At 37.2% G+C, this 20,976-nt stretch overlaps 1 protein-coding gene and 1 long non-coding RNA gene across 10 annotated transcripts in view; one reads left to right on the forward strand and one right to left on the reverse strand.

Moving 5' to 3' along the window:
• The first annotated feature begins 430 nt into the window (after window positions 1-430).
• LOC110840671 (uncharacterized) lies at window positions 431-6,327 on the forward strand. The gene is made up of 2 exons (XR_002546950.2): window positions 431-5,655; window positions 5,743-6,327. It is a non-coding gene; the product is annotated as an uncharacterized LOC110840671 (long non-coding RNA).
• A 2,480-nt stretch (window positions 6,328-8,807) lies between these two features.
• The window catches only part of LOC110832519 (non-structural maintenance of chromosomes element 3 homolog), an 86,305-nt gene continuing 74,136 nt past the window's right edge, over window positions 8,808-20,976 (reverse strand). For 3 of the 9 annotated variants that reach the window (XM_087341476.1, XM_087341475.1, XM_087341474.1), the window contains exons 4-6: window positions 19,685-19,776; window positions 18,905-19,036; window positions 13,621-18,712 (exon numbers count right to left, since the gene is read on the reverse strand). In XM_087341476.1, the coding sequence (XP_087197602.1) occupies window positions 18,626-18,712; window positions 18,905-19,036; window positions 19,685-19,776 (311 nt within the window). In that variant the 3' untranslated portion in view covers window positions 13,621-18,625. Of the gene's footprint in view, window positions 8,943-11,700; window positions 12,005-13,620; window positions 18,713-18,904; window positions 19,037-19,684; window positions 19,777-20,976 lie in introns of those variants that run through there. The other 6 variants (XR_015532907.1, XR_015532906.1, XM_087341473.1 and 3 more) reach the window with 6 other exon arrangements.

Genomic DNA, 20,976 nt, shown 5'->3' on the forward strand with positions numbered 1-20,976 from the left:
GCACTATGAAACAAATAACACACATTTCGTAACTAGATCGCCTACATTCTGGCACACATTGCCTCTCGGTCACCCGAATTGTTACTGAACCCAGCGACGTTTCACACCCTGCTTAGATCAAAACCAGACACAAATCTTTAATACCTACACGACTATCTATAACACAAGACACCGAGTGAAAGCGTCCACTGCTAACCGTAGTCTCGGACACGAACTTCCACTCGTCAGACTTCATGTTGGCATGTAGACACTCAACACCTCACGCGGATTCAGCAGCGACATCTTCCCTGTTTATTCAATTCTTGGAACTAAATTTGCAGAAACTAATAAGATGAAACGCGGGCTGCGTCAATTAATCAGGCCAACCAACATCACATATAGAAAACCAACTACCAAACATTTCCATAACCTAAAAATCTTCCATCATTTATGAAAACAGGTAGGATTTCGTAAAATACTGCACAATGAACTTAGCGCGAAGCATTCTTAAACGATTATTCCATATGTCGCCACGGGATTGTACTGCACGACTCTCTTTAGCACACCGACTGACTAAGCCCACTGGTAACCGTACTTACGAACACGAACTTCCCTTCGTCAGACTTCATTATGGCACTTGCAGCACTCAACACCTAATACGGACATTCCCTGCTCGATAATTTCTCACAACTAAATTTGCAGGAGGGCGTAGACCTTCTGCTTGTTCACTTATATATTTAAATTATATCCTTTTATTGAGACATGAATAATGCAGTCATTCGAACTGATGAATCTAATATGAATTATTCTAAGGCTCCTTATTATCATCATAATGTTACTAAATAAGTTTAATAAACATTAAAGTTCATTGTCTTCACACAAAAGGAACATGTATTTAATTCAACCTTTTGAAACTCCATGAAACAGAGTCTTTCTTCCAAGCTGATGGTCACTCAGCTAGTAAAGTAAGTCCCGCCTTTCAAGGAACACAAAGGTTTGTTGCCAACTGGTCCTTATTGTGAGCCACAAGAATACAGTTCACAGCTTCCTATCCTATTCCAATAAGATGAACTTTAATATTATCATTTCAACTAAGCCTCCATCTCCCATGTGGTCTGACTGATTAAATTTTTTTATCTGGATAAGTTTAAATGAATAACAATGAAGTGCCTGTTTCCATTTGTGATCCTTACAATTACTGATTCAGGATGCTAATCTACAGGTCATCCTCTCAACCACAATGCTGTAAAAGCTGGACCACATAGTATGTAAACACTAAACTCACTTCCAAACAAACATTTATTTTGACCTATCTAAAGAATTAAACAAAATTAAACTAACCAATTATAACATTAAATTCATTACATAATTTCAGTGCCAATTCACAAAGTCTCTTGTTTTAATTTCATGCCAGAAAATCAGCTATCACTCTCAGAAAAGCAAGTAAGCTCTTATGCAACTGGGGAACGACAAAAATCAGCACATATTAAAAATTCTCTCTTTTTGATTCAGACAAAACTAAGTTACATTCATCTACAGAAAACTTATGAATGAAAAATCCACACTTTAGGTGCTACAGCAAGAACAGGATATACAATAACAGAGTCATAGCTCTATACCCTTAACATGACAAACAATCAAACATGCAATATTTGAAAATGAATAAGAAAAGAGTGAACCAACTCAAATCAGCTAATCTTCAAGACAAAAATGTACATTATAACATTTTATCTAAACATGAACAATTATGCAAATTTAAGACAGGTTTTATTTCAACAAAAATTCTGATTGTGGACTTTATTGTAATAGTGAAACTGGCATATGTTCCAAGAATTTATAAATAAGAACAATAAATTAAATAAATCACCATCTCAGATGGAAATTTTATTTTAAAACATAAAATAATATTTATAAGTCAAAGAGATTAAATATTGCACAAATGTTCAAATCTTAGAAATCAGGTGAAAACTTGTTAACATGTGGTACTTTGTTCACTGGCAGTAAAAAGGTTCAAGTAGGAGTCTCTAACCTTACAAAGTTGGTCTCTGGCTCCTTGCAGATACAGTTCATGAGACCCAAAATGCCATTGAGTGGTGTATCCTGAGCTACAAGGATAATGCGATGCTTAGTGTTGCTTTGGATGACAGTCTGCATTTGCGGCAGCCAATCATAGTTCTGGGCTGCAATGTAGATCACAACTGGATTTTCCACCATCAATCCCTGAAACAGATTCCACATACGCTTTCTACCAAAATATATATTCTAACAAAAAATCATTTAGTTTACCCAAAGTTTCTTGATGAGCTGATGATCATACTGCCACCTCTGGCTTAACTGGGATTACTTTTTATTAATCATTTTATGGAACAAATCAATGTATTACTTATACAGCATTAAATAACATAATAATTACACTGGATGAAGTGAAAAGTATAAAGGAGGATGATTCAGTATGACCTGTACATTGATTATGTTGTTGTGGGTTGTGATGCCTTGTAGATTTATAGGTAGAATCCAAGATTTCAGAGAAAACTACTGTTTCTACCTTCAGCCTTACACGGTGTCATAACCCAGATGACTATCATCATATTGTCATCTTTACCATAGTGAAAATGTCAGATCTCACAAAGCTGCACAGTGTTCAATACGTAGAAGGGTAAGCATGCTGATCAGGCGCATGACTCAAACAAGTTAATTGCAGTTTCAGAGCATAATCATACTCTTAAACGGGTCTCTGATGCTCTTGTCAACCCAAGGTGGTAGATTTCCTCTTATATTATGAAATGGAATTACATAACTTGTAAAATTTACTGTAAAGACATTATCCTTATTTATACAAACTGAAAATCTCAGAATGCCTTTTCAGTAATTTCACTCACATCCATACTTATATCTTTTAATGGAGTTTTACTTTTAATCAGTTAAACACATACACATATAAAAGAGGCTAAAAAGCAGCATTACAGTAGACTTATAGCAAAATCAGACAATAAAATAAAAACAACATGGAACATAATAAAAAGGGGGACAGGAAAAATATATTTATCAGAACAAATGCCATCTCTTCTAATAAACAATGAAAAAGTAAATGATCCTGGAACAGTGGCTAATGCCTTCAATAAGTTTTTTCTAACAATTACTGAAAGCTTAAATTTAAATCAAACAGGGACAGAAGATGCTGTTTCCACTTTAAAAGCTGCATTTCCTGTTAACTTTTCTGGCTCTAATATCATTCCAACCACCGAAACTGAGGTGAAAAGTGTAATAAATTCCCTCAAATCAAAAAACTCATCAGGTTATGATGAAATAAGTAAAATTTTGAAGGCTTGTTCAGCTCTAATTAGTCGTCCATTAACCCACATTTGTAATCACTCATTATACACAGGCATTTTCCCTGACCGCCTTAAAATATCAGTAGTACGACCACTGTACAAGAAAGGGGACAAAACCAATATGACAAATTACAGACCAATTTCACTTTTAACTACTTTTTCTAAAGTGCTTGAGAAGATTATGTACAATAGATTAAGTCATCATATGCATGCTAACAACATATTAGTCCAGGAACAATTTGGCTTCAGGAAATGTGTATCCACTGAAGATGCTACTTTCAAACTAACAGACAATGTTCTAAAATCTGTTAACCAAAAAATGCATGTTGGAGGAATTTTCTGTGATTTAGCAAAAGCTTTTGACTGTGTAAATCATGAAATTTTGTTGGATAAATTGCATTTTTATGGCATTCAAGGAATAGCAGCGCAATGGTTCAGATCCTATTTAACAGATCGAAGTAAAAGCACCTAAAAACAAACGAAATTTTTTCTCAAACTGGGGAACAATAAAACATGGAGTCCCCCAAGGGTCAATTTTAGGTCCCTTGCTTTTTATAATATACATAAATGACCTTCCTCCAATAATAAAAACAATAAATACTTCAACAGAACCCATAATATTTGCTGATGACACAAGCGTCATAATTTCAAATAAAAATTTTGATGATTTCTGTTCAACATCAAACATAGTTCTGTCTCATATGAGTAAATGGTTTACTGCTAACAAGCTGACCCTAAATCTAATAAAATTTATAACAAATAACTCACCACAATGTGCTTCAAGTATTGGTTATGATGCGAAGTATATACAAGAGTCGATAAACACAAAATTATTGGGTTTGAAAATTGATAATCACCTAAATTGGACTAATCATATTGATGAACTGATACCTAAGTTAAGTGGCGCATGTTACGCAGTTAGATCTCTGTTCCACGTCAGCAACACTGACACACTCAGATCAGTATATTTTGCATATTTTCACTATTTAATGAAATTTGGAATAATTTTTTGGGGGAAATTCATCAAACATCAAAAAGATATTCACTTTACAAAAGAAAATTGTTAGGTTATTGGCTGGTGTAAAACCTAGGAATTCATGTAGAAGTCTATTTAAGAGATTAGAAATCTTACCTCTTCCATGTGAATACATATTCTCATTAATGAACTTTATTGTAAATAACCAAGAACTCTTTCAAACTATACACCATGTCAACACAAGGAATAAAAATCAGCTTCATAGACCAACTGCCAACCTCTCATGTTTTCAGAAGAGTGCATATTATGCAGGGATCAAAATTTTCAACAGTCTACCATCTAATCTCTCAAGTCTTGTAAATAAAAAGGCACAATTTAAAACAGCATTGAAACGATACTTAATTACACACTCCTTTTACTCTGTCGATGAATTCCAAATGTCTACAAGTAAGTCGTAATTTATCCTTCGTTTGTATTTTTGTGACATTTATATGACTTGTGTTTGTATAACATGTATTGTATTATTATGACATCCTATTGTCATCTGACTAACTTATGGATCCATGGAATGTAATAAAGATGTATGTATGTATGTAAAGTTCAAATATTTGGGAACAACAATAACAAATTAAAATAATATTCACAAGCAAATTAGGAGAATAAATTCTGGAAATGTTTGCTACTTCTCAGTTCAAAATATTCTGTCTTCCCTTCTGATTTCTAAGAACCTAAAGATTAAAATATGCAAAACAATAAGTTTACCTGTTGTTTTGTATTGGTACAAAACATAGAATGCAGGTGTTTGAGAGCAGGGTTGAGGATGATATTTGGGCCTAGGAGAGAATAAGAAGGGGCATGGAGAAAACTCCATAATGATGAGCTTAAAAATTTGCAATCCTCTCCCAATTTGTAGCCAAAAAATGACGTCTTCAAACAAACATTTGTTTACTCCATGTAGTCTGGTAAAAGTTTCCCAATATTTCATTGGAACTTGGTGCCAACATCTTGTGAGCTGTCAGTATGGGGCGATCAGCTAAAAATTACCTCCACACTTATAGTTACATATGGTACCAAGATTTAACTTCAAGAGTAGCAGTAATATTGGAAGGTAAAGTGTACCGAGGAGGATACAACAGAGTATAGTAGTAGGGATAAAGACATAATTACAGCAGGCCATCCATGTCAAGTGTTTCAGAGATGAGTACCGCAGCTACAACCCAGAAGACAGCCGCCTTCACACTCACTGCATTATCAGACTTCATCATTTACTCATGCGCTCCGCAATTTCATTCCTACTGCAAGGCACTGACAGACGCAAATTAACAAGGATGGTGTAGTCTTCTGGTATAACAATTTCTCACGCTGATGGTAAATCAAGAATTGCTTAACATTTTAACTCTTACTAATAAGAAACAAACATGAGCGCTAGTCTCATTTCTGTTCAAAACTTTTCAGCACTTCCAGGAGAAAGGAAAATCAGGACAATAAATCGACTGATGAGGAAGTAAGGCTGTCATCTTTAACTCACTTTTAAAACCTCTGAAACATCAAACTTTTATATAAATTTATAAAAGTGCAAAAACATTGTTAATTTAAGAACATAAAGTCTTTACTGAACATATAACAAACACATAAAATTATAAATTACTCCTGTTGAGGGGATGTTACAGAAATTAAAGGAGGTCTTCCAGTCTTCAGCATGGAGCAGTGTGAAGGGCCTTGCGGAAACCTCAAGTAAAACTTGGGCCAGTGGACATTAAGCTGAAATGAATTTAGATAATACACCAACTCATGTGCAATTAAAGTTTCAGTGTGGCATTACATGAAGTATGGTTTTATAAAGTGCTCAGTGCTTTATAATAAACCATGGTTTCATGAATTGTATGATTTTAATAGACAGACTAATGAATTAAAGTTTTGCCACTGATGGTGACCTCTTTAGGTCAAAACGCGTTTGGCACAAAGTGTTATTTAATGTGTAAACAATTTTGTTTGTATGCATGATTTTATATATTCAAAATATAAACTTTTCTTGCTGTTTTTACCCTTTCAGTTCCAAGGCCTATTTCCACCGTTTTGGTCTACTCACCCAGGCAAATTTTCTCATATTTAAAGCTTAAAATATAAAAATTCACCAAAAACAGAATTATACACACATACTCATGAAAAAAATAAAACACACTTATACACTAAATACTGCAGATTAGAATAAAAAATATCTCGTAAATTCTAATTTTTTACTTAACTTGGGAAAATTTTTGAGATACTGAAAAAAAAATTCATTCTCAGGATGTAGAAACAAATTGATTTTTATCTTCCTTCTTCACCACTCATCCTGCAAGAAAGAACATTTATTTCTGCATAATTTTATGTAAGTTTGGTGACTGTACTGTTAACTGATAATGAACTACAACAGTTTTTGTAAAACAATGTACACACACCTAACTTTGAATGTGGCCCAGCCATTGCCTAGGGGAAAAATTTACAATAAATAAACACTAATTTATAACATGAAGGAAAACAACGAAAATATACAGGGTGATTCAAAAGGTTAGGGCCAAACTGAAGGAGCATATAGAGCGACTCAGAGAGAACAACTTTCGAATAGGAATCCATGTCCTCCGAAGTTTTCCTGAGTCAGTCGAAACCATTGAAGACAGGGAAGTCTGATAATATATCGCTGAAATAATCGTACTTTGCTATTCGCCTACTAGCTTAATTTTGTTTTTCATTAAAGTATAAGGATTACATTAGCAATCTTACAAACCAAATTTACAACAGGTGTTCAATGTGGCGTCCTCCAAATTCAATGCAGGCGAACGAAACTCTGGCGCACCCTTTCAAATAGCCCAGGAGCCTAACGGACCACGTCAGATGCAGCCAGTATTCTGGCCAAAAGTTGTTCTGTGTCGTCCAACGGTGTCACGTAAACGATGCTCTTGACATGCCCCCAAAAGTAGTAATCGAGAGGTGTCGAGTCTGGGGAGCGGGCTGGCCATTCAACCGGCCCTCCGATCTCTAACCAACGCCCGGGATACATGTGATTCATACACACCTTCACACTAGTGTAAACTGAGGAAGTTGAACATTTCTGGATACGTAGTTTAAACAAACTATCCTATGAAGATTTCTGGGTTGTTGCGCCGTGTAGTATGGTCGATGTTAACCAACGTTTCAGAGGTCATGCTGTCTCCGTCATCAGGACGATGAATCGCCCTGATGATGGCGCAACAACCCAGAAGACAGCAGGCTTTTTAGTCACCGCTCTGAAAACCTCAAATCCTACATAACATCTTACCATTATACACATTTATATACACATGCACACATATGTACATGCCCATGTATATATACATAGAAACATACCTGTGTTCATTACAGTAGGGATATCGTCCGATTGTATGTGGCAATAATAATGAAGAAGATAAATAGAATTTTAAAAATCTCTATGCATTGCTGTAAAAAAAAGGAAAGGCATAAAACAGCATTATGTTTATGACGTTATATCAGTATCATCTCATTAGAATCTGGTAACAACTTTATAAATCAGCATCAATTAGAAATCGGACCGAAACTGTAGAAAAAAAAATTAGATATGCACTTACCTTGACAAGCAACCCGACGAATTTGAACATGAAGTCGCTTAAACCGCCATATTTGAAAATTATGGGCCATGTGAAAGTGAACAGAATAACAGCTCCAAAGTTGTAAATTTCTTGATATAAAGCAAATGAGTCAAAGTTTGAAAACTTCTTCCCAAAAATATGTTGCATTATTTATGGTTCAATAACCACATAGCTATAGATTCTGAAGCATATAATACCATAGCCAAGCTGGGGAAGAAAGAACACAAGAATAAAATTACAATCACTGAAAGAATTAAGTGCATTAGACTTCATTCAAGCAGAATTGCCCATTGAAAAAAATACTCTGTAGGTTATTTAATTGTTATTTAACTTATCCAAATGTTGAACAATGAATAGGATGAAAATAAAGTGGATAGGAAGCAGCACAAGCCTATTTATTTTAAGTTTAAAAATAAACTAACTAACTAGATGGCTTACAGAACCCTAAGGTTCATCACCGAATTAACCAAAGCCCTCCACCGGACCCTGTCCTGGGCCAACAAAATCCAGTCTCCTTCAACTCCTATCTCCCATAGATCCCGCCTGAGATTATCCTCCCATCTACGTCTAGGTCTCCCCAGCGGTCTCTTCCCTTCAGGCTTCCCAACCAATACCCGGTGCACACCTCTTGTCCATCCATGCGCGCTACGTGCCCCGCCCATCTCATTCTTCTCGACTTAATCACCCTGACAATATTATTAGAAATATACTTCTTGTATCTATTAATGTCAATATGAAATGGTTCAAGGCAATACTACTTTTATTTAATCTATATTATCTCAAGTCAGAGTAGAGAATCTTACCATAAGAATAGCCAGACCAAAACCATTCCATACAGAATCCACGTATTTGCGTTTGAAGACCACAACATCCACTCTCTTTTTTACGGTGTAGAAAAATATGAACGTTACGAACATGACTTCACAGACTGCGACAAAGTAGTCATATGAGGTCACAAGTTGATGTAGCTTCACTATCTTGCAGTCATATGATGTTAAGATTCCTCTTGGTGTGTTCTCAAACACAAGCCTGTTAATAAAGACATAAGAAGTTTAGTAATCACCAATTGGTTAAGCTGTACTCTTGGGTGGCCCTAACAAACAGTACTAGCTAGAGATGCTGCATCAAAGCTGATTGTCATTTGGAAGGATCGCAATATCAGTAGACGCACTGTTGTGCCAGCGGCCCCTTGCCGTGTATTTGTACCCCAGGGTAGCACTTGTTTCAGAAGTCTTGGGATTTCACAGAGTTACGCAATATACAGGATGACTGGTGGGAAGTCCGGAGAAGTCGGATTAAACCAACCACTCGTCCTACCGCAGAAGTGAGCATCCAAGTTCTGTGTTTTCTTGGGAAATAATGCATACGTGACTTCCATGGTGTGGTTAGGGGAATTACGAATCCGAGAAACGCCGATTCCAGGGCGGTTCCCGTGAACCACGTCATAACTGCGCGTCTTTTGATCTGTATAAAATTGAAGGATTGGTACTAAAAAGGGGCTCTCGCTAATAAGAAAGGTTGCTACTGGAATCTGTGTCGCTCGTGCTCGCCATGTTGCTGTTGCTCGCATTGGTGTGTGGTCTGGGTGAGTACTTGTTTGTTCTACTGTGACTGTAGGCGAGATACTTGGTCTGGTTCGAGCTAGTTAATGGGTCAGGGAAATGTATTTTATAATTAAATATTATTAATGTAGCTTTTGTAATTGGAGTTTTATTTAGTATGTCATATTTACTGCTCCTTTATCAAAGTCCTTATCCGATGGCTAAAAAGAGAAAGAGACAGAGAGAGGGTTTGACCTGTAGAGCATAACAGCACTAAAATGAGACTGTTGAAGACTGGTGTTCCCAATTTTTCTGTCTGGTGCAGAAACATGGACAATTAAGGCAGAAGACAGAAGAAAAATCAATTCTTTTGAGATGTGGGCATACAGGAGGATGCTGAAAGTATCGTGGATGGAGAAAAAACCAATAACTGGATACTCAACGAACTCAATGTACAGAAGAGACTGTCCTCCATATGCTATCAGCGAATACTACAGTTCTTTGAGCATATTGTAAGGCGACAGGATGATAGCCTGGAAAAAATTATTGTCCAGGGAAAGGTTGAAGGGTAAAGATGGAGCGGAAGATCCCCAAGGCGATGGTGGACCAGCTGGAAGAGAAATTGAATCTGCCACTTGGCCTCCTACTCAGAGAGGTAGAAGATCGGGACCGATGGAGACAGATTGTGGAACGTGTCTAATGATGGGTCATCAACTTTCAACATTAAAAGCCAGACTGATGATGATGATGATAATATGGGACTTAAAATAAATTAATCAATGAAAAATACAGTGTTCCATAAATGGCAGGGAATTTCTTAACTGGCTAAGCAACTATTAGCTTATCAAGAAAGACTTTGTTTCATGGGGCTGATTATTCTTAGTACCTCATTAATCTAGATGTTCATTCATTGGAGATCTATTGCAGAAAATTTCACACCACAGATGTCACATTATAGAGTCATAATTTGTTTTACCTTGTATTTAATTAAATATTTACTGTATTGAAAAATGTTTCAAATTAAAACAGAAGATCTGAATGAGATCTATATTTTATGTTCTGTATCATTATTTTTGTACGGTGAGCTATTTTTGGAAAACTGGTATAGCATTTGATATGATATTCATGGAAAACAGAAGTTACATCATATGATAAAAATTTAAAACAAATTTGCCAGATATCTGGTGTTAATAAGTGGACAGACATGACTGTCCTGTTATGCAGGTTATCGAAAGGATGCATAAAATGGTTAATATTAAAGATATTGAACATAATTATGACTGTGTTGCACATTTTTTTATGTGCTTAGTTTATGTACAGGTAACCCTCGATTTACGCCGGGGATGCGTTCGTGGAAGAACCGGCGTAAATTGAAACTCTTTTTATAGTGTAAATCAATGGGAAGTCAATGACATGCGGTCCCGGCCCCGAAACATTGACGGCTTAAGTTCCTCAAAAATTGACTTCACCTTCTCCGTGATAGCAATTTCAGTCAAGGGAATGTTTTTTCGATTCATGTCATCCACCCATAGCAACAGTAATTTCTCCATTCTTTCTAAAAGTTTACTTCTGCTATAACTCACTTGCGTTTCACTTACTCTCTCAGCCTGTTGCATCGACTGTTTTATTTTGTATGAATTTTTCATTATGGTAGTCACAGTGGAAGGAGGCAAATTCATACTTCTGCACACATTACGACGGGTATCACCACCTTCTATTCTACGAATTACGTCCATCTTATCTTCTAACGCAATAGACATACGTAACATTTTAGCAACACATTCACTTCTCTTACCAGACATGGTGGCTCTTCTACAATTTATAAATATAAAACAGTTGCTACTGCAGAATAGTGGTCGAACAACAACACAAACACGTTTAGTGCACAGTTTTCAGCACATTCAATGTGTCAACAAGAACTGAACTGAGCGCATTTTTCCATACTCCCTTACCAGGCGCAACGCAAATGACTCACCGTGAAGTGAGACCAATGCTCACGTGACTGTAGCGCAATGTTGGCGGATTTTTAGGAGATTATCTCGCAACTACTTAGCAATGAGTGCAGAGGTTACTGTATTTATAATTTTTATTCAAAATCAGCGATGTAAGAATTAACCAAAGCCTTTCACCGGTCTCCGTTCTCCTTGCTTTTTCTTGTAAAGTAGAATCTGTTACAAATACCATGAACAGCAAAATCACCCAAGGCAACATCGACTGTTTATTCGTCAATAATTTAAACAACATACCAACTGCAGGGTTTGTAAACAGCTGCAGCCGATGTGGTCAGTGGTCAGCTGCCCGTCTGACAGTTGCCTTGTTTGTTTGCAGTACCGCGCGGTGAGAGCTGTCACCTGGAGACAACATTTACAGCCCTTACTCTGGTTCTGGACATCCGGCGTGCTTCTACGCTGGTACTTTGCTAGACGAGTTCCTCAGGTTGCTGCGAGTGGCCCACCATTCGCCGACCCTCTTGGGCTTAATCATGCTTGACAAAACTAGGGGAAACGCAGTCTTCAAACTGTCTGCTCAGTGCTCGAAATTCATTAACCTCTTCACGGAAAAAACAGAGAAATTCAAACTCGATTATTCCATCTCTGGGGCAAAGCTAATTGACCTTTGCCATTGCTTGGCAAGGAGATTTTTCGCCATGACCCCACATGAACAGGCGGTGACAGTCAATGGAACGAAATGCTACATCAGTGATTATTATAGGTAAGGAACGGCACATTAACTTGGGGGCCCCGCGATAGGAAAATACTTTTATCAATAAAGAACACGCCACGTCGCCATGTTCAGGTTCTACTGCGAATTAACAACACTGTCGGTCTCCAGACACGCATGGAGGGGGGAAACAAGGGGTGCATACGGAATTTTGGCAGGGAATACTTCTGGAAAAAGACCACTGGGTAGACCAGGAAGCAGATGGGAGGATAATATCAAGATGGATCGAAGAGAGGTAGGATGTGAGGATGGCAAATTGACGAAGTTTGGCGCATCGTGGCCGGTGACGGCCTTCGGAGTTGTCGGCGTTGGACATGCGAGTTCTCCTACCAGGGAGTTGGTTAGTTAGTATGTCCGTCTCCAGAGAGCGCAGCGGTGGTGTGGCTGACCTGAAAGCGTTCGCAAAATAGGTCCAACGCACTGTGGCTGGCGATTGTATTCGTATACATTATATTTTGTTATTATTTTGCAGAACATTTTTGAGAAGGCCTATTTTAAGTGTTAGGTCCAATGGCGAAGTCAGAATACTGAACCCACTCACTCAGAGTCGCTTGTAAAATGCTCCGCTACAAAACTGGAGCCCCTAAACAGGTCTGAATTAATTTGACAACCAGACAGTGACTAATTTGCCTGTCATATCCTCTTTCCAGTACCGTAAAAGCACTGAATTAGACCAGGACATGGAGTGGCCCCGTCAACCATGGGGATGACTATGACAAATACTGGGACACAGACTTTCACAACTGGAACAACAAACCTATCTCTGACTGGGACAGGGACGAACTTTATGCCTGGTACGACAAAAATGTGGAAGACTGGGACTGTGCCACAGAAAACTGGGACAAGGACTTCACGTAGGACAGACCCTCAGGTATGTAACCAAACATCTTATCATTTTGTGTTGCTTGCTATTAACAAGGGGGATATTTGGCTCATAAAAGACAGGCAGTAAAATGTTTGATACTGGACAGTTTTGCTCCTGATGCCAAGAGAACATATGCAAATGGTACATATCTGAGCTAATAGATTTTATCATCTATTTATTTATTAATTTGTGGTTTATATAAAGGCAGTTTCAGAAGCTCAAACAATATTTATATTCCTGCTTTTAAGTTCATGAACATGCTATTTCTTGCATGGAAATTTTAGAATGCCGTCTTCTGACAAAGTATCAACAAACTGTGAAAGTGTGGAAGAATGGAGTAATGTTTTCATATTTGTTATCTTTAATTTCCAATGCATTAATCTGTTACCAGAATAATGGTTAATTGCAACTGTTGGTAAAGAAACTGCTAAGGAAAATATTGTTGAATGAAGATTTCAGTCTACAATTATTACACGTATAGCACAAAATTTCTCAGGTTATGTGCATCTCATGTTACTTGTAGGATAATAAAAGGAAGGAAGGTGGCATTTCAATAATATTGATGCACAAGGCATGCATGTACTGTGTTTGAAAGAATATTTATTGTAATTGGCCACTTCATTTACGTGGGAGAGGTGGCATGGCAACATTACAATGGATTGTAGGGAAATCTGTTTTGAACCTCTGAGATGACTGACCACAACTTCCCATATGCAGGCATTGTTATTACTCTTGATTAATCTTCCAACTGTATGCTGCTACTTATAGTGGCAACAATATCAAATATTTTTCAAGTGGGCACAATGTATTTTTTTGTACTCCTTGGCTTTTGATTTAAGAATGATCATAATATCCTGCAGTGGAGAACATGACCACATTATGCTACTGAAAATTATATTATTGGATGGTACCATACCAACGACCATGAAGTTGTAAACCCAACGTCCCTGAATTACAAAATGAATATACACACTAAATATTATTGACCAGACTGCACTGTAAACAGCATTACATACATAGGAAGATGATATTAAAATCATCTCTTTACTGGTTCGAAAACTCAGCAAGTACATGAATTATTGCTCCTGTCAGTATGAGACCTGAGTTCTGATCATTTACCTCACAATTACACTTTACATTCTGACAGCAGACCATACTTGGTATTTCAGTTGTAACTGATTGTACAACCAAAAAATAATTTCTGAACTGTATTTTATAAGTTCTTCATATGAATCTGTTATTGCACAATAAACTGTGAGTAAAGACAAAACAGTCATGTCTTATGTGTATTTGACATCTTGTCAATGCCTTGTTTCCTGAGACTAATGCCAGCCGATATATAATTTTTAGAAACCATCAGATATAATAACTATCATTAGGACTGCCCGAGCAGTTCTTAGGAAGTGGAAATGCTAATATATATGGCACAATATAGACTAATATTATAAACTTCAATTTAAATTGCAGGCCGATTTTAGAGACAACAAAACTTCAGACCACTCATTTAAACAATTGCCTACTACACAAGTCCTACAGACAGTAATTTAATACATCAGGAAAGTGACCACCATCTGTGGTAACATTCCTCTTCAATTATGATGGATGGTCCATTCAACGGGCAAATTATAATATGTGGCATACTACGGAAATTATTTTAATCATGCTGTATGGGTAGGATACCTTAGAACATGCCTGTAATTTTAATACTGTGTTACAGCCAATAATTCACGGCCTTACGCAACAAAACTGAGAGACTTTGACCCACTGAGACTTCTAGGGGAAGGAGGTAAGTGTAAATTTCCATTAGCATTTACCAAATTAGTTGTGCCTATCTCTTCTTCTAAATATAGGCCTGATTTTCTGTAATCCTCTAGATAAATGGGCAAAATAGTAGAAGTAGTACTAGCTGCAGCAGTAGAACAGTAGCACCAACAGCTGATCTGGAAGCATGAAATGTGTCACTGCAAAACATAAAAGATTTAAGCCTGTGTTGTAGCTGTTACTGTATGCAGACATGTGATTATGATCAATAGATATATCTAACCAACTAACCATATATCACCCAACCAGCACATTCTTTTGGAATGAGGGGTCAGCAGTGCAGGGGTGATAGTTGGAGTGAATGGCAGTGCTCATTGTCAGAAATTTACGATTTTAATTAGGGTGCACTCATATTTCCTTCCACTGATGCCAGATGGCATGTGCAGTGTGAATTTCTTCACACATGCTTTTATTATAAGTACAAAGGAAAGGCTGGCAGCACTTTTCATTCTTCTGGTTCATCTAGTTTCCAGCGGTTCAGGGTCTTCTACAGCTACCTTTCGTTGAGTTCGGCAGTAATAGTATTTCCATTCTTCCTGTTATTGTTCGCGAAGAGGGTTGGAGTGGTGAGGAAGAGGAAGACGACGAAGCTTTGCCGAAGCACACGCTGCATTGGCGAAAGTGAAGTCGTTCTTTTATGCGCTTAATATTAGTGAACGTGACGAGGAAAACATTTTGAACGTGGAAAGTGCTCTGTTTGGTCTAAAACGTAAAGTTTCGACAAACCAGTTGTCCATTAAAGACTTTTTTGGTAAAAAGAAGTAACTTTGAAAGAGAAACATGGTTTTTTTTAATTTTTAATGCTTTCCCGCATCTATCGTTTTTATTTCCCACCCCCGCCGAAAACGATGCATCGAGGTTTCACTGTATTAGACGTTGCAGGTATGTTAGTAGCACATGTACATATGTTACTTGTCAGTTATTGTGAAATGAAAACAATTTGCCCAGTTTATAAGTTATATTCCTACAAGTTTAATTACGTTTCAGAGATCTCTCACCATACAGAGTTTGAAGACCTAACTAACTAGATGGCTTACCGAACCCGAAGGTTCATCACCGAGTTAACCAAAGCCCTCCACCGGACCCTGTCCTGGGCCAACAAAATCCAGTTTCCTTCAACTCCTATCTCCCATAGATCCCGCCTGAGATTATCCTCCCATCTACGTCTAGGTCTCACCAGCGGTCTCTTCCCTTCAGGTTTCCCAACCAGTACCCGGTGCACACCTCTTGTCCCATCCATGCAAGCTACATGTCCCGCCCATCTCACTCTTCTCGACTTAATCACCCTCACAATACTGGGGGAGCAGTACACATTTTTAAGCTCGTCATTGTGCAGTTTTCTCCACGCCCCATCGTCTTCCCTCTTAGGCCCAAATATCCTCCTCAACACCCGATTCTCAAACACCTGCAATCTGTGTTCCTCCCTCTGAGTGAGAGACCATGTTTCGCACCCATACAAAACAACAGGCAAGATTATTGTTTTGTATACTTTAATTTTCAGGTTCTTAGAAATCAGACGGGAAGACAAAATATTTTGGACTGAGAAGTAGCAAGCATTTCCGGAATTTAGTCTCCTCCTAACTTCCTCACAAGTATCGTTTTGATTTGTTATTGTTGTTCCCAAATATTTGAACTTTGTAACCCTTTCAAAGGATTTATTAGCCACCCTAAGATAATTTTGCCCGCCTGTCTTCTGATTACGAGATACTAACATGTACTTAGTTTTTTCTGAATTTACTTCCAGCCCCACGTGTCTACCAGCCTCTAGTAAAACTTCTGCGTTCCTCTTTATTGTACTTATATCATCCCCCAATAAATTAACATCATCAGCATATGCCAATAGCTGATGTGTCCCATTCAATTGCAAACCCTCCTGCCTACCTTGGACCTTCCTGATGGCGTATTCTAGCGCAAAGTTAAAGAGCAAGATAGACAAAGCATCTCCTTGTTTCAGACCAGTTCTTGATGAAGAATGTCTCAGATACATATTTACCTGCTCCAATTTTGCTACATTTAAGCACATTTTTATTAGACCCACTAGCTTCTTTGGTATACCAAATTCAATAAGAATATTATATAGCACTTCTCTCTTCACAGAGTCATAGGCTTTTTTGAAATCTATAAATAACTGATGTACGGTCCCACCGAACTCCCATTTTTTCTCTAGTATCTGACGAATGCAAAAGATCTGATCAATCGTTGATCTGTTTCGTCTGAACCCACACTGATGATCCCCAATAATTTCATTCGCATATGGGGTTAACCTTGCCAAAAGAATGTTGGATAGAATTTTGTATGAGGTTGATAGCAGCGAAATTCCTCGGTAATTACCACACTCAGTCTTGTCCCCCTTCTTATGAATAGGAATAATTATGGATTCCTTCCATTGTTGTGGCATCTCTTCCTTATCCCAAATTAACTGAATAAGCTTATGGATCCTCATATGCAACACTTTGCCACCTGCTTTAATTAATTCGGCCGGAATCTGATCAATTCCTGGAGATTTATAACTTTTCAACTTCCCAATGGCTAGTTCCACTTCATCTAAGCTAGGTTCTGGCACCAACAGTTCAGCTGTATGCATTTTAATCTGTCTAATATCACCAGTATCATGAACATTTAAGAGCTCGCTAAAAAAAATTTTCCACCTATTCACAATTTTTATTGGATCTGCAAGCAAATTGCCACTATCATCATTTACCAAATTGGTTTGGGGTTGATATCCTTTCTTAAAGTTTTTAATGCCTCTGTACAGGTCTCTGATGTTTTTTTCCTTATTATTTGTCTCAAGTTCAGCAATTTTGCCCTTCAGGTATTCCCTTTTCTTAGTCCTAAAGGTTCTACTAGCCTCACGTCTCACATTACATAGATTATTCGCATTTGTTTTGTTTGGGTTCTGCAACCATTGAAATTTTGTTTGCTTCCTTCGATCTATTAATTTTGAACATTCTTCATCAAACCATGGCTTATTTTGCTTTCTCCTGTAGTATCCTAGTTTCTCTTTTGCTGAAATGTTGATGCAGTTTCTGACATTTTCCCACTCCCTGTTGATGTCCACACTTTCATTATCCTCATTTGTCTCTAAAATTTGAAACCTATTCGAAATTTCAACTTGATATTGTTCCTTTGCCTCTCCCTCACTTAATTTTTTCAAATCAAATCTTTCTGTGTCAAAATTTTGTTTAGTTCGTCTACTTACTGAAAGCCGCTCCCTCACTTTTGCTACCACTAGATAATGATCAGTGTCGCAATCTGCTCCTCTGAATGATCTCTCCCCCTTCTCTTATCTACTAAAACATGATCTATTTGATTGTGTGTTCTGCCATCTGGAGAAGTCCAAGTGTATTTATGAACATCATGGTGTGGAAATTTTGTACTTTTTATAATTAAATCTTTTGACGTAGCAAAGGTTACTGCTCTAACACCGTTATCATTACTAAGTGCATGGAGACTCTCGCTGCCTATTGTGGGTTTGAAGATATCCTCCCTCCCAATTTTTGCATTGAAATCTCCTAGCAGAATTTTCATGTGATACTTGCCAAATGTATCAAATACTGATTCCAATTCTTCATAAAAGCTATCCTTGATATCATCGCTTTTGTCTTCAGTTGGGGCATGAACATTAAGGACAACGATGTCGCACCAACGTCCTTCCAAAATTACGTAAGACAACCTGTCACTAACAAATTCGAGTTTGAAGACCATGCATTGAAAAGTGCTAGTGTTTTGCTCACATCATAAGTATACATCATAAAACTTACAAATTACTTCTCCTTTTCACGTTTATTTTTTTCAGTCTGTAACACCTCCTGGTACTGCGTGGTCCAATTTTCTGGTTCATTCCCATAAACCTGTAATAAACACATTTCTTTCATCAGACACCCTTTTAACTACGTAGGATGGGCGGACGATTGTGAACCTGGAATTATAAAGAATGTGGAACTGATAATATTTTTCCAGAATTTATGTGGAGTAAAAACCACAAAGATTTCAGACAAAATAGCTGCTCTATGGACTTACAACTGAACCCAGCAAAGACTCACCAAACTGACAAACTCAAGCAGTGAACGTCGAGATACCTCTTCTTCAGCTCGACGTCCCCATCGGAACTCAAACTTTGGAGGATCGGGCTCAAGTACACAAACATATTCTAGATACATTTGACGTACAAATTCCTAATGAAATTAAATAATAATCAGTTATTAAAATGTCATTCAATGTTTTCGCATTTGTCGTAATGCCAGTGTAATTTTTAAATTAACATTAATACTAAATTAAAACAAGAGATAAATTTTCAACTTACTGATGATCAAATATGTTTCAACCCTTGAAAGGTCATCCTCAAAGGTGGCATCTGTTAATTTATTATAATGCAAGCAACTCAGGGTTTAAAAAGGTGTCCATGATTTACAAAAATACACCATACACGCCACTCTAAAAATCATTATTCTACGACCTCTGCTCAAATATATTGGTATAATTAATCTCATGCTACAACATGGCTTGACAGAAACATCATTGAACATGAAAATAATCATCCAAAGCAACATTTTTTTATTTAAGACAAAGTACGTTTACACACTGCTACACTGATATCAAAGTTCTCATTTATTTTAATTTTGTGATTCCAAAATTATAAATAATGATTCAATTACATTACCAAATCTCTGAAATAAAAAAGAGATTCAATTTTTGTATTTCATATGGCACATTACGGCTGCCGCTGAAACTCAAATTTTAATGCAACATATTTTATGGATCTGGTGTTGTAACCAGTATCAATAGCATGAACCTTTACAAGAAAACAAATGCATGTAACTCACCCCTGTTAACAATTTCCACACATCACCGAAGTACTCATGAGATCTGTTCTTACTCATAATACCAAGATTACTTAGGAAACTCAGCATATCCTCTGAAAAGTAACAATTTTTTACTGTACTAACGTGAATCAACAAATTATTCGAAACACATTTCTCACAGTTCTATATTACTGCCTGAAAGATTTCCTACACATATACTAATATCATGCATCCTGGTGAATTTTTCCATGAACCAATACATATGATTAGTGAGTCATTAATAAAACGTATGATGAAGATTTCTGTCTTCTGGGTTGTTGCACTGTGTAGTCTGGTCGATGTTTACCAGCGATGAATCGCCCTGATGACAGAGGCAGTATGACCTCTGAAACGTTGGTAAACAGATTACATAGCGCAAGAACCCAGAAGACAGAAATCTTCATAGTCACCGCTGTGAAAACCTCAAATCTTACAAAACATATGATGTATTTGAAGGTTTTGCTTTCTTTTAACTTCAATACCACAACATGTTCCAACTTGATGTTTTTATCAGGCGGTTTTGTATTCGCTGTACGAGGATACCAATGAACGCATGCTTCAAATTACCATAACTGAACTGTCCTAGCCATATACAATATTCTCAATGAAAATGTGTTATCAAATAGCGACAAAATTCAAAACTGCAAACACCCGTGCTAAAATAATTTCACTGATATTTTCGAAAATTTTAACTGCCGTACTTTTTCTCATGGCTCTACACTCCTTGAATGACTGTGACCTCCTCAAACATGGGAAGTTTCTTAATTGTTAGACATTGGTAGGACTCCTTGGATGACAGAAAGACGCGGACAAACATCCATGCCTTCAGTGGGATTCGAACCCACGGTCCCAGTGACTAAGTGAGCCCGCGCTCCAGACTGAGAGGCCACTGTGACCAGAAACTGCCATAATACATGTATTATATTTCGTGAAGGTAATCCCTTTTAAATGATTTTTCATGTTTTAAACACGGAAGCCATAAATGTTTAAAACGTTAAGAGATATCTGTTGTTGTATTTGTTTATATAATTCATTATACAATTAAAACAGTCCACCTGAGACTTAAACTAATCAAGTAAGGAAAAAATTATTCCATATACACATGAAGATTTCATTTGGTACAGCATTGTCATCATAGAATGTACTAATTATGGCACTGCACTTCAAATAAGAAGAGACAAAGTAAAAGAATAACAAATTACATTAAATATAAACTACATATACACATAAAGCAAGCCTTTGACATTCTTCGTTCTGACTACATCATCCATTTT

This window comes from Zootermopsis nevadensis, unplaced genomic scaffold, assembly GCF_977971745.1.
Source record: "Zootermopsis nevadensis isolate Lab colony 2312 unplaced genomic scaffold, Znev_1.0 Znev_ptg000076l, whole genome shotgun sequence".
NCBI lineage: Eukaryota > Metazoa > Arthropoda > Insecta > Blattodea > Termopsidae > Zootermopsis > Zootermopsis nevadensis.